Source organism: Siphateles boraxobius, unplaced genomic scaffold (assembly GCF_051911475.1).
Source record: "Siphateles boraxobius isolate OS27281-9 unplaced genomic scaffold, OSU_SipBor_1 5, whole genome shotgun sequence".
Lineage (NCBI taxonomy): Eukaryota > Metazoa > Chordata > Actinopteri > Cypriniformes > Leuciscidae > Siphateles > Siphateles boraxobius.
In genome coordinates this window covers 34707008-34720675 of record NW_027509141.1, presented here as the reverse complement: position 1 = coordinate 34720675, position 13668 = coordinate 34707008, and the positions used below count along the sequence as shown (strand labels likewise).

At 37.2% G+C, this 13668-nt stretch overlaps 1 protein-coding gene, 1 non-coding gene and 1 pseudogene across 3 annotated transcripts; 1 reads left to right on the top strand and 2 right to left on the bottom strand.

Annotated features, from left to right (window-relative positions):
• The first annotated feature begins 646 nt into the window (after positions 1-646).
• abhd6a (abhydrolase domain containing 6, acylglycerol lipase a) lies at positions 647-12614 on the top strand. The gene is made up of 9 exons (XM_077204166.1): positions 647-2271; positions 3016-3135; positions 5161-5317; positions 5594-5707; positions 6830-6962; positions 7618-7775; positions 7865-7919; positions 7989-8089; positions 11291-12614. Exons 2-9 carry the CDS (start codon positions 3017-3019, stop codon positions 11471-11473), a joined length of 1020 nt encoding a protein of 339 aa, XP_077060281.1. The 5' UTR covers positions 647-2271; position 3016; the 3' UTR covers positions 11474-12614.
• trnas-uga (transfer RNA serine (anticodon UGA)) lies at positions 1269-1350 on the bottom strand. Its single transcript has one exon. It is a non-coding gene; the product is annotated as a tRNA-Ser (tRNA).
• Positions 12615-12931: 317 nt separating the features above from the next.
• On the bottom strand, positions 12932-13668 carry LOC143711958 (transcription factor HES-5-like; annotated as a pseudogene). Its single transcript, XR_013194945.1, has 2 exons — positions 13531-13668; positions 12932-13417 (listed from the first exon to the last, which is right to left on the bottom strand). The product of XR_013194945.1 is annotated as a transcription factor HES-5-like (transcript).

Sequence of the window (13668 nt, the reverse complement as noted above, 5' to 3'; positions counted from 1 at the left end):
GTCGTAATTCTAAAGGCCATTCAATGATTCCTTGTTTAATAATAAATATAATAATCCATTTTATGATATACAATCAATAAATATTTAAATACATTTAAATTTAAGCAGTGATTTTCATAATCTGGTTTATTTCTGATATTGCTGTTTTTGGCTAGTAGAAATTCAGAATGGCCAGTAAACTAAAAATTTAGTAGCCAAATTGTCTGCTTTGAAATGTTTCAACGCCTGCATTTAAAGAAAAACTTTATGTATGATGAAATTGGTTTTAAAATTGGCTGTTTTATTTAATATATATATGTGATTGTATCTCTAAGTATTTTAATAGGAAAAACAGATACTGAAAAATTATTAATTTGCCCGATGCGCTGTGGAGGTTTTTGAGGTCATGCTTGAAATGTCATGTCATCTACCCAAATAAACAGCCTAGTTAGATCCCTGTCGCCTTCAGCACCAACCTTCACTTATACCCCTTTTCCACCAAGGCAGAGCTGGTGCTGGTTCGGAGCCAGAGCCTAGTTTCAATTCGGTTCTTTGGTTTTCCACACGCAAAGCACCAGCTCCGAACCAGGAAAAGTGGTTCTTAAGTAGCACCAAATCATTGCTGGTCTAGAACAGAGCCAAGTAAGAACCACTTGCGTCAGGGGCTGGGGGCGGGGTTACCGTGACCAACAAGACGAATAGAAACTTGTGACCGCCATTTTTAAATAGCAGCTAGTCGAGCTAATAGCAGCTCGATTATAAATATCCGTCTATGTAAGTTACGGCGAGCTGCACAAACGCGTTGGACTCCGATGTATTTTGTAAACCCATGAGCATCCATAGTATTGCAACGTCCGTTATTGTTGATGGCTTGTTCGAGATGCATCGGAGCGGCGCGGACCGATCGGAGCTGCGGGAGTGTTTGGAGAACATACGACTCCTTGTGCTTTTAGATCGCTATCGCAGTGCTTTGATGTCATGCGGAGATCGATCTGCGAGAAGCCGATGCATCTCGAACAAGCCTGGCGTACTGTTTGGCGCTACCGCACTAGCGTTGCTGGGCAACATGAGACGTATACAGTGACGTAAGATCTGGCTCTGTTGTGGCTCTCTAGCCGGTGGAAAGGCAAATCGGTTCTTATTAAGCTCGTCAGTCGAACCCTTTGAACCAGCTTTGGCTCTGGCTCTGAACCAGCACCCGGTTCTTGTTGGTGGAAAAGGGGTATGAGAGTCGTTTAGGATTTTTTATTTTTTTTATAGATCTAGTTTTGATTAAAGATATCACCCGTCGCTGCGAGCAGGGTTCGAACCTGCGCGGGGAGACCCCATTGGATTTCAAGTCCAACGCCTTAACCACTCGGCCATCGCAGCTGTGCGTTTACAGCTGCCAGGTACATTCTTTAAAGTGATCGCAACAACGATAGTAGTTTAAGTCAACAAATAGTAGTCATAATTGTGCTTTCGGTTTCTTAGAAAAACCTCGAGTTATACATGTCATTTCCGTTCTGAGACGCAGGTTGTGCAGCGGTGTTAAGTTAACTACAGTTTAAACGACATTTTATTTTCCCCTCGGTATTCCCCTTTAAATAAGCGTGTTTTTCAGTGAAACACGATGAGCGGATTCATTTATAAAAATAAAAAAATACTGGCTCAATAAATATTCTGATATTTTAACTTTTCAATATCTACTATTCAAATCAAGTATAATTAAATTAATCCGTATTATAATTATTCAGGCTTTTGACAGTTGACCAAACGGCGCGGTGACAGTTGATATCTGTTACATTTCTCAACGCTGGTCAAAATGAACCAATCACAGCCGTTTGTGGTTACTGGAAAAGGGATTTTTTTTTTTAAATAATTTCGTAGATATTACTGCTGGCCGATTTTCTTTTGTATAAGAGGCATAATCATTTATTTAATTAATTATACTTTTAATTGGAAAAGTGTATCCAGTAGACAAGACGTCATCTTGAAATCTGAATGCGCTTCAATGTGGGATTTGGTTATGTGAGCCGCCGCGCGCCACCTGACGGACGTTTGCTCAGGAAATTGTTATTATCCAGCAACATTTACCGCCCACTGGATTCTTCTGATGTCAGATGAGCACCTGACAGATGTTCGCTTATAATTCCCATCGACGGAACATTATTTCCTGCATATATTTCCCTTTAAATCGAGCGAACTTCCCTGTTCAGTGAGCGCGTCTGCAGCTCCGCAGATCAATAGCTGATATGTCTGTGCTTTGATCGGCCTTTACTGGACATTCTCGCATTACACGGACATTCAAAGGTATGCTTACTATATTTAAAGAACATTTGCATTTAATATTGCGATCAAATGCGTTTCACTGTCATGGAAGTGTATTCAAGCTCAGATATTTGATCACATGACAGATCTGATGTAACGTGAACAATGTAACAATATTTAATTGCGACAAAGATCTGAGTGTTATTAATTCATGCCTCTTTTTTGTAAAAATGAAAGTGTAGCGTACTCGAATTCACGAGATCTAAATATTGAATATTGTTTTGTTTTACTTCCCTTCTCAGTTTTAACGGTCGAGATACTTATTGCTTAATCCATTGATACACATATAATTCAGGACCATGAAAGTAAATAAGGGCTTATCATATATAAAGGCCATATATATATATATATATATATATATATATATATATATATATATATATATATATATAGGTATATATTTATATTAAATTGCATTATTTGCCCATGTATTTTGACCATGGCTTTGTACATTTATCTATAAAGACCAGAGGTCTTTAACCCTGATGTTATTATAATTTTGCTTCACTTAATAATTCACCTCTATTATTCCCTTTGCATCGCCAATGGATTCTGTTGGTCTCAGCTGTGCACATCTGGGCATCAACCCATTTCTATTTTTCTCTCTGTCATTGCTTAAAAATAACTTGCAGTTATGGTTAGATAATCTAATCTGTTATACTTATTAGAAGCTATATCTGACACAAGCTGTGTTTTGTGAGTTTTCAGTGCTGTGTTATTTAACAGGATGGATTTGGACGTGTTGAACATGTTCATCATTGCCGGAGGGACGCTGGCGATCCCCATACTGGCTTTCGTTGCCTCGTTCCTGCTCTGGCCTGCAGCTCTCATTAAAGTTTATCACTGGTAAGTGCTGGAGAGATTTGAGCTGAAATTTAATTTCACAAAGTCCTCATTCATACAGAGCATCCGAAGAAGAGCATGTGGAAATGACCTGGATTTCCAGTACAGTTATTCTGGGAATAATTTCAGCATTTTAACATTTTATTTTTTTACATGGCTGCCGTTAAACGGAAAAAATGTATGAAGATGTAAGAAAAATGTAAGAAAAAATTTACACTGTTTATTTTAAAAGCCTTATCAATACAATCAGTTACAGTTACACAAACCACAGGGTCCAATCCACAAGATAACGTTGCAATGTGTTATTTCTGTGTCATTAGCAGCACCAAACACAAAAATATTATAAAATAAGAAAGAAAATGATGCTTAACAGTGAAAAAGATTGTCGATAAAATATAACATGTTTACAGGGCATGAAAATTATTGTCTTACTTATATTTTTGTCTTATTTTGTTTTTGTCTTGTCCAGTACACATATCTAAACATTCTTAAATCAAGATACACTTACTTGAGAAGCAAAAATGACTTTAAGTCATGCTTTCAATAAAAATGACACATTTTTAATAAATTATGCTACAAACAAGAAAAATATTTGTCATTGAGGTAAAGAAAAATAAACTTGTTTTCACTTTGAATTAAGTTTTTTTTAAAGTTATTTTTTCTTACCCCATGGGCAGATTTGTTCTTCTTGTTTTAAGGATAAACTTACTTAATTTTGATCATCAATATCTTAAGTCAATTTGCTCCTCAAGTAAATGTATCCTAATATAAGTTGATAATGTTTGTATAATTCTATACTGGAAAAAAAAAAGACAAAAATACTAGGTAAGAAAATATTTTTTTTTGCAGTGTGGGTGTTTTCTGGCACCATCTAAATGCTAATCTTTCAGGATTCACAACTGATTTTCAGGCTTGTATTATTTAGCACGTCTCCTATCTGGTGACAATGATAAAGCTGATTCGTTTAACAGCACTCTTCTTTTTATCGTGTCACTAAACTGGGTGAAGGGTTTGTTGACTTGTCACACATATCTACAAGGTGCCAGTGATTCAAATAGCTTTAGCTTTGAATAATGCATGATGTTTCTATGCATCCAGGAAGCTGAATGTGTGTGTGTGTGTGTGTGTGTGTGTGTGTGTGTGTGTGTGTGTGTGTGTGTGTGTGTGTGTGTGTGTGTGTGTGTGTGTGTGTGTGTGCATTTGCCGTGAACATACATTTGCTGCTGATGTCAGTTGAATCTTACGCAAGCTGCCCGGTAGACTTTGGTTCTCATAATATCTGGGAGGCAAACTTTGCTCTAAATGACACAGTCATCAAAACTGCTGTTTGCCTCTGGACTGCTTCCTTCATTGTCACAGATGTCACTGACTCTGAAAGCATCACTATTACTATTGCTAAAATATAGGCGCAGTGCATTTTGAACATGAATGATTCCCCATGCAAGTCTTGTTACTTTATGTGATCGGACTACAGTAAATCGGTAGATGATAGCCATACGTTGGGTGGGATATTGTGACTTGGACAAATAAGCAACAGCCTCGCAACTATTTTTCATCATGGTTGTGAGTTTTGCACTGGCAAACATGACTTGCATTTGCTTCAGAAAATGTATAAATAACATGGATGGTATTTAAGCATTTTAAACCTTCAGGACCATTGTGTATATCAAAGTACCATGAAATTACCATCTATTTTACTGTACATGCAAAACATGAGATTTGGGTAACGCTTCATTTTACAGTCCCGTTCCCCATGTACATACTATGTACTTATTATAGTAATTACAATAACTGGGTAATAACTAGGTACTAACCCTGAACCTACCCCTAAACCTAACCTTAACCCATGTACTTACCTTATATTACCCAGTACTTTCTTAGGTAAGTACACTGTAAGTACACATAAGTTAACATACTGTAAAATGAAGCGTTTCCGAGATTTGCATCCATCAGCATTATTTTACAGAGCTTTTATTTTCATGCAATTTTTATTTTCATCCAAGTGTTTCTGGTGATTTTGTTCAACAGGTATTGGCGCAGAAGGCTGGGAATGCAGGTGGATTATACAGAATATGAAGGATATCGCTTCTGTTTCTCTCACAGAGGGAATCCAAGCGCACGTCCGTCTGTCCTCATGTTACACGGATTCTCTGCACACAAGGACATGTGGCTCGGTGTGGTCAAGGCAAGAAACCGCAGCGACTTAACAGTTCGCAACTCAAACATGCAATCTTTGGGGGTTTTAAAGGGCAATAATTCATATAAAAGGCTCAAAATTATTGAACTATTCCATATAACAACCAACAAATTACATGATCTAAAGAACAGTTATGTGATATGATTTAGAAATCTGCCAAAAAATATGATATTCTGTTGACACAATCATTACTTTGTTTTATATGGATCAGATGATAAAGTAAAGGGAGAAATGTTTGTCTGATGTTCTTTGCTTTTTTTATAGTTTCTCCCTAGAAATGTGCACTTGGTGTGTGTGGACATGCCGGGACATGAAGGTACGACGCGCACCGGTGCTGAGGATTATTCCATAGAGGGCCAAGTCAACCGGATACACCAGGTGAAAAACAACAACAACAAAAACGTATAAAATTAGGTAAAATATGTATATATTAAATATTTAAAAAATATACAAAAATTATACATTTTCATATATAAATATAAAATGTATGGATCTAGCAATAATCATAATAATTTTTAATTAAATAGATTTTACATATATATATATATATATCCAAGAAGTAGTAAGAAGTATCAACAGTTATAATAATAATAATATTTTTATTTTAATTGATTTCTTTTTAATTCATACAAAGATGATAAAGAAAAAGTCCTTGTTCTTAAAATCTGTCACTTTAGTTGATGTATTTTAACTAGATGAATGCCCAGCCACTGACCCAGTTTTTCTTTTTGGCTAAACATCACACAGTATGTACGTAGACTAATACATTTCTCATGATGACACAGTGGATTATTAGGTTTACATGTTGAGATTTCTCTGAAGTATCTTGAGATCAGCGAAAAAGCCGTTGTGTCTTCATTTCCTCTATTCTTCTCCCAGAGCTAATCAGCTTTCCTTCAACATCACGGGCTTGTGCCTAAAATAGATGCCCTTCTTCAAACCTGGGGCACTCGACTGTGTTTCCCAGCCTGAAATATACAGCCCGTACATGATTGATTTCGGCTCATTTGAGGTTGTCTATCATTTAAAGCAACTTGTGGTAGTTACTGATTTGCATGCTGAAAGAGGCATTTTCTGAATGCTGAGAGAGTGTTTTGTTTCTAGATGAAGGGTGAAGCTCCTTGTTTTGATGGATGCAGATTAAAAATAACTCACTTTTATCTCTGGAGCACATTTGATGAGGTCTCTGAATACTGCTGCGTCGCCCTTATGCAACTGAGATATATCCCAGAAAACAACAACGTTCTGACAAGCTCTCAATTATGAGCAAACATTCTTCCAGTAATGTTATTAGAATGTTCGTTCAAAGTTATCTAACATTTTTATAAATGTTACGACTTGTTTTAGAATGTTCAGAGAACGTTCAAATGTAACATTCCCATAATGTTTGCATAATAATGATTAAATGGAATGTTTCGTATAACCAAGAAAAAACGTTTAAAAAACTGGACGTTTCATTAATAACTGGTTGTATTTTCTCATGTTTTCCTATTTATGTAGTTTGTGAAGAGCACCGGCTTAAAGAAAAAGCCTTTCCATTTGATCGGCACGTCTATGGGTGGAAACGTAGCAGGAGTTTATGCTGCCCGTCACCCGACTGATCTCTGCGGCGTCACTCTCATCTGTCCAGCAGGTCTGTGTGTGTGTGTGTGTGTGTGTGTGTGTGTGTGTGTGTGTGTGTGTGTGTGTGTGTACTGGTTTGACTACCCCCCTACATTATGAGGACATACCTAAATAAACATATGATTTGTTACTAACAAGCGAAAATGTAAAAATGCAGTAAGTTTGCTGTGATAGGCAGGTTTACGGTCTAGAAAATGTCATTAGCTAGAAAACCATTACGCCTAAGGAATGTCCTCTTGCGTGCGTGTGTGTGTGTGTGTGTGTGTTGATTTTGTTTCTTACCCAGAACCTCTTCAACATTGCAATCATCCTGTTGGTCAGAGTCAGTAATAGTTCATCAAGGGACATTTCAACATTTAGAGCAAAGGGCCCATTCTTAGGAAATGTCAGGAATGTTTTTTGTTTGTATCCTTTAATTGCAAAATGTTACTTAAGAACTTTCAATAAATCTTATTTTGCAATGTTAGGCCCAAAGTATCATATTAATATCTTATGACATGTACTTTGTGCCAAAAAAAATGTTGATGAGACCATTACACTGTGTGTAAACAATAAAATACTGATAAAAAACAGTAAGAAGAGATTACTTCAGTTTGACATTTTTTTTAATGATGCATCTCCATGAAACATGATGGCCGGTACTCAAACATTTCTTGGATTCACAGGTCTTCAGTATCCCACTGAAAGTAAGTTTGTTCAGCGTTTGAGGGAACTGGAGACAAGTCAGGACAGTGAAGGGATCCCACTGATTCCCTCCACACCAGAGGAGATGGAGGACATGCTCAGACTGTGTTCCTTCGTGCGCTTTAAGATCCCTAAACAGGTGTGTTTCTGTACATTGATTCTGTGTGTGAGAGTTTGAACACTGAATCAGTTGCTAATGACTGTTTTTTTCTTCCTCTGGTTTCCTAGATTCTTCAAGGTCTGGTTGACGTTCGCATACCAAACAATGACTTCTACCGAGAGTGTGAGTATCGCTGGTGATGTTTTAACTTACTCTCTGTATCTTGTCATTAACTCTTAGTGTTTTCTGCAGGTTTTATGGAGCTTGTTGGAGAAAAATCCAGACACTCTTTACATGAGAACATGCATCTCATCTCAACTCCACTGCAAGTCATTTGGGGAAAAAACGACCAGGTGTGGACATACTTTAACTGAATAGAGCACAACTGTCAGGTTCACAACAGTTGTTTTCTCCATAGGGAAACTGATTTTTAACACAACTTATAAACCTTTAAAGACAGCCCTACTGTGAGCTATGAGGTTGTTAATCGATGGTATAAGCTTTTGTTAAAACCATCAGTCCACATAATTTCAACTTATTTTAAATAATCGTGTTTAACAGCAAAATTCCTGGTGAAAAACTACATTACCCATGATTCTTCAGCGAAATCTAATCTCCACCGATCAGAGAATCAAAACAAACAAATCATGCCAATATAACACCCTACACTCTCAGACTACTTAGGGCCCTATCTTCCACCCAGCGCAATTGACTTTGTACACCGTCGCATGTATCATTCCTGTTTTGCACCCGACGCACAGCAGACTTTCCCTCCACAGTCGCACGCCGGTAAATTAGGGAATGAACTTGCGCTCCCGGGGGCGGTTCAGCGAAAAGAGGAGGCGCAAACGTTCCCTGGTGCTATTTTGCAGTTTCAGAAAACAATTCTGCCACAGACCAGGAAAAACCAAGTCTAAAGTCAGTGGCGCGTCATTCAGATGCTATTTTAAGGGCACATGCTTGGACATGTACCGTGTGCACTACGCACATACACTTTGCTTTTCTCATTTATACAGACGCAGCAGTTTCCATTTTTGCAAACCATACATAATTACAAGGAAAAATATTACCACACAAGGGAAATCATTGTGGTGTCCATGAAGATGTGAAACAATAGGCATAAATCTAGGTTACACATTTACCCAAATTATTATACGCCTGTTTACCCGAAGGCTGTGAACCGCCCCTGGCGCGCGTCGGGCAAATCCGCCATTATAATAGCAATCCGCCATGGAACAAGCGCGCCTGCTTTTAAAGGGAATGTGAGATGACGCTCTGATTGGTTTATTGCACGTTACGCCCAAACCACACCTATGAGTAATGTTGCTACTTCAGACCAACCCATTTTAGATTTGCGTCGGGCAAATCTAAGTCATTTATCCCACCGGTATAATACAGTAGCAACAGCGCCCGAGATCCGCCCACAAAGTTACTTTCGCGTTTGATACTTGCGTTTCAGATCGTTAAAAAAGGGCCCTTAGAATTTCTTAATAATAGGGTGTGGTGCAATGAAATTTGCTACATTTGCTCTACATAACATTACTAACTCCATAAGATTTTGAGCAATGTGGGCACAAAACATGTTGTGAAAAAGAAACATCATGGGTTGTAATGCGTGTTATTATGTCTGATGCATTACTAGGCACACATAAACTGATACTGCTAGAATTTACTCAGTTGTCTATTTAAATGATGTCAATTCCAAACTTACTGTGACAAAGTTAAAATAACATGGTGCTTTTAGGGTTAGCAATGATAAAATACTTTTCTTCTTTGCATGGTTTGAAATCACATAAGTAGTTGTTAGTTGAACCCTTGTGCATCAATTAAAAAAAGTTACACACAGCTACATAGAGGATAAAAATGTCCACGTTAAAAACTGTCATAAAAAAAATAATTTTGGGAGAACAGACTTAAGTTTGGTATCGTTTTAAAGAAGACCCGTGGCAGATTATTGCTGAAGTAAAAAAATAATAATAATAAGTAAATCACCCCCAAAAAAATATAGGTTTAAGTTTATGAAAATTATTTATATTATATATATATATATATATATATATATATATATATTAGGGCTGTCAATCGATTAAAATTTTTAATCTAATTAATTACATACTCTGTAATTAATTAATCTAAATTAATCGCATACACAATCTTACAATGTTTGCATGGTACAATTTCTGGTAAGCGACGTTTTAATTATTATTGCTTGACACAAATTTCACGATTTCAATTTAATTTAATTATTGTGATTTGATGTTATATTGACTCATTTGGATAAATATTAGGTACACAAGATAGGCATTCATTTTTCTCAAGAAAAAAAAATCTCACCCAATGCTGTAAAAATACAGAGAGCCATATCAGCTGGTAGTATTTAAGGTTAAAAATAGCTCAAATTAAATATAATGCGTGTTTATTACAAATAACAACTTTGATATAAGTAAAAATATAATCCATACGTAATATAGTAGTAGGCTACATACATTTTGAAAAATACTCTCTATAGCTCTTTTTTTATAGCCAACTATAACATGCTATATGGTCATGAAATGGCTTTCCTGAGGTAACTTAGGCTAAATGTTATGTGACATAATTGTTCTCCTGCTGTTTTATTGTCCTCTTTTCGCGGTTGAAAAACACTGATTGATCGAGGAATATACATTTCGGTAAGTTTTAGGCTGCCCTACTGTATCTTTCAACATTGGTCATTCGTGTTTATTTACTATTAGCTAGAGATGATCGGTTCACGTGCCGCTATAGGGATCCGTCATTTCACATTTACAAGCGCCAAAACGGTATTGCTTGATTTTCGTAATAAAATTAACAGAATCTGAGAGCTGAGATTTTTTTAATATCATAAGTAACGTGCTCTGTCTTGTCTGTTTCCGTGTCCTCTCTTTGGTGCGCGCTTTTTCTGTGCGTGAGAAAATGGTTGTGTGACGTGAGAGCGCGTGAAAAGTTACAACACACACACACACAAGCGCGCTTTCTCTCAGACACACTCGCCGACTCACGCACACACTCCTGGATGCTTTGCATTGATGTGGTACTTTAGAGTTTGACGAACTCCGTTTGTTATAAGTAAATGTTCCAAACAATGATCCAAGCAGCGCGTTCTTGTATCCCTCCTTCTTTTTACACGAACGCTAGAACGCCTCCGCAAAGGTCAAAACGGAATGGATTAATCTGCGTTATTTTTTTTAACGCGTTATTTCTTCTCAGATTAATTAATCGAAATTAATGCGTTATTTTGACAGCCCTAATATATATATTATAAAATATATATAAAATATATCTTTTATGAAACAAGTTGAACCCTAAAACGGCTAGAAAATCAAAGCCATGAATCTAAATAAGTTGTGTTCCAAATTTGAGGTTGTTATCTCAAAAAATGAGCTTTCGGTAAGATCTTGTTTGTGCGCAGTGACAGATTTTCCCCATTGGGTGTCAGCAAAATGCCACTGGTCACACAGTGATTTGATTTGTTATTTGCAGTTGATCATTATAATTGTGACCTCATTAAAGACTAAACTGTATACCGTATCCTACAGGTGTTGGACGTGTCCGGGGCTTCAGTTCTGGCCGAAGCCGTTCCAGGATCCCAGGTTCATTTGCTAGACAACTGTGGTCATTCTGTAGTGATGGAGCGGCCGAGGAAATCTGCGCAGCTCATCCTGGACTTTATCATCGCACAACAGAACGCAGGAGTCAACAGCAACAAGAAACGCTCCTAAAACGGGACTCTCTTTAATACATGGCGTACTGGTTAAGGATTTCAGCTACAGACATAAAGGTGTTGAAGCAGAAACTGGACAGATACAGATATCACCGTTCATACAGATGCTTTAGATGACAGGCTCTTTTAACAGTAATTATACATGATTTTTCAGTGTGTAAATAAGCAGTAAATGTTATTTTTGTAGTGAACGCTCAGGGACACTCAGAGTTGAAAAGCACTTCAGGATCTATGCAGATACAGATCAGTGTCCTGCAGACAGTATCGATTTCTATAACACTTATAGATTAGGCCAAAAATGGTTGTTGAATATCCATATTTATATCATTATAATTTTCCTCTGACTCCATTCCATGTTTGAACAGATCTACAGCTTTTCTGGGCATCATAGGCACTTCCCTGAACCAATCGAATACCCAGAAATGCTGTCTGTATTTATATCCTTTGAAATTGAGACACAGCCTATACGTCTATCCCTTTAGTCATTTACCATGTTTGCGCCATTTCATCATGATTTAATGTTGACGTCATCACATGACAGTTACATCACATTCTTTCTACTATATAGAGTTCTTACAGATCAGTTCTTGCTGTTTTAACATTGTACTTGAGTCTATCTTTTGGAAATGTAGTTTGGGAATTATGCAAAAAACTATTTCATGACTTTGCTATGGTAGTGTTCAAATCTGTTTCATAAAACAGTTTTAAACAGAATTCATATTTTAAAAATGCTTATAATATTATTCTAGTATTAATCTATTATTATTGGTGTTTTTGTCAGTGTAGGTTCAGTTTACATGGAAAGATAAGGAAACATAGTGAAGTTTTTTTGTTTTATTTTCAGTGACTGATTTCTGCATTCATTCAGTAATAACGACTCACAACATTTCATTTGAAGAATTCTCCAAATCACACAGGAACTTACAACAGAACATGGTTCAGGAATGACTGACACTTCTTTATAAAAGACTTTTGAGTACATCTGCATTACATTACAGTCTTCATTGAAGACAAAGTCAGAAAAGTACTTAATATTTTTCCAAGCTGAAAATGATTGTTGTAGCCTTTTAATCAAAAGAGAAAAACTTTAACTTTGAAAGTTTGATTAATAAAAAGGGTTTATATTTCCTTCACAGAAATTGTTTCATCTGTATCTTTGCTTTTACCAAAGCAAATTCAGATTAAATCGTTGATTCTGTATCATAAGTCCATGATGACCTTGATAAAGTCTTCACTGAAGACAAAAGAGAACAAGCAATCCCAAAAATGAAAAAAAATTGTTTTTAATTCCTTTTTGTGGTCAAATCTATGTTGTTGCTTGTGAAAATGATCTTTGACAATAATAAAGTCTTAAAAAAAAGACGTGAGGATTCATTTAATGTAAAAGTCAGTGTTGTCTAATATAGACGTCAGTATATGTTCCCATCAGGAACTCTTGAGTCTTCATAGAAGATCGAATCATCAGAGCACTTTGCAGGACAAATATCTCTTCCAAACTGGAACAGTTTTTCTCCAGAAGAGAAGCTGAAACGACGCAGTCCACTGAGTCTAGTGTAGATGTTCAGTATGAGCTGCTGGTCGCTGTAAGATCTAGCAAGGCCTCCAGGTGGCGCTCTTGTTGAGCTTCATCTCTTTGCTGAAGGTGTTCTGGTCTGAGCGGCTCAGCCGAGGCACGAAACTTTCCCTCCTGTTCTGATCACATGATGTCTGCAGCTTCTGGAAGAGCTTCAGTCTTCTCTGGCTCTGTGTCTTCATCTCTTCTCTGGATCTCACGGACACACCTGGAGAAGCCTTGATTGACAGCATGTGAACTGGAATGGTGAGCGGCATCTCCAGGATTTCTGCTTTCTCCAGCTGGGAATCAGGAACTCTGGAGCCAGAAGACACTTGAGCTGCTGATGAGACCATCTCTGCGCATCTTCTCCACTATCGGCTTTCTCAGCTGCAGATCAAGACAGAAAAGCATCAGGAAAGTGTCTTGGAATAAGCAGTGATGGAGAAGAGTCGTGAAAGCTGCTGATGTAATGTTGCTGTAAGGAGGATCATGTGATGTACCTTGTTGTTGAGAGGGAGATGCTCCTTTGAGATGATTGTAGGTGTCATGTCTGGATCTCTGAGCTGTAGATCTCTGTGCAGAGCGAGTCTGATTCACACCGGCTGCAGATCCTCTATTTATACTCACAAATCTCCATA

Excerpts from the sequence above, each read along its gene's own strand:
- abhd6a (XM_077204166.1), top strand. The coding sequence starts at position 3,017 with ATGGATTTGGACGTGTTGAACATGTTCATCATTGCCGGAGGGACGCTG. Across the intron at positions 6,963-7,617 it reads CACTCTCATCTGTCCAGCAG|GTCTTCAGTATCCCACTGAA; the intron begins GTCTGTGTGTGT and ends TTGGATTCACAG. Across the intron at positions 7,776-7,864 it reads GCTTTAAGATCCCTAAACAG|ATTCTTCAAGGTCTGGTTGA; the intron begins GTGTGTTTCTGT and ends CTGGTTTCCTAG.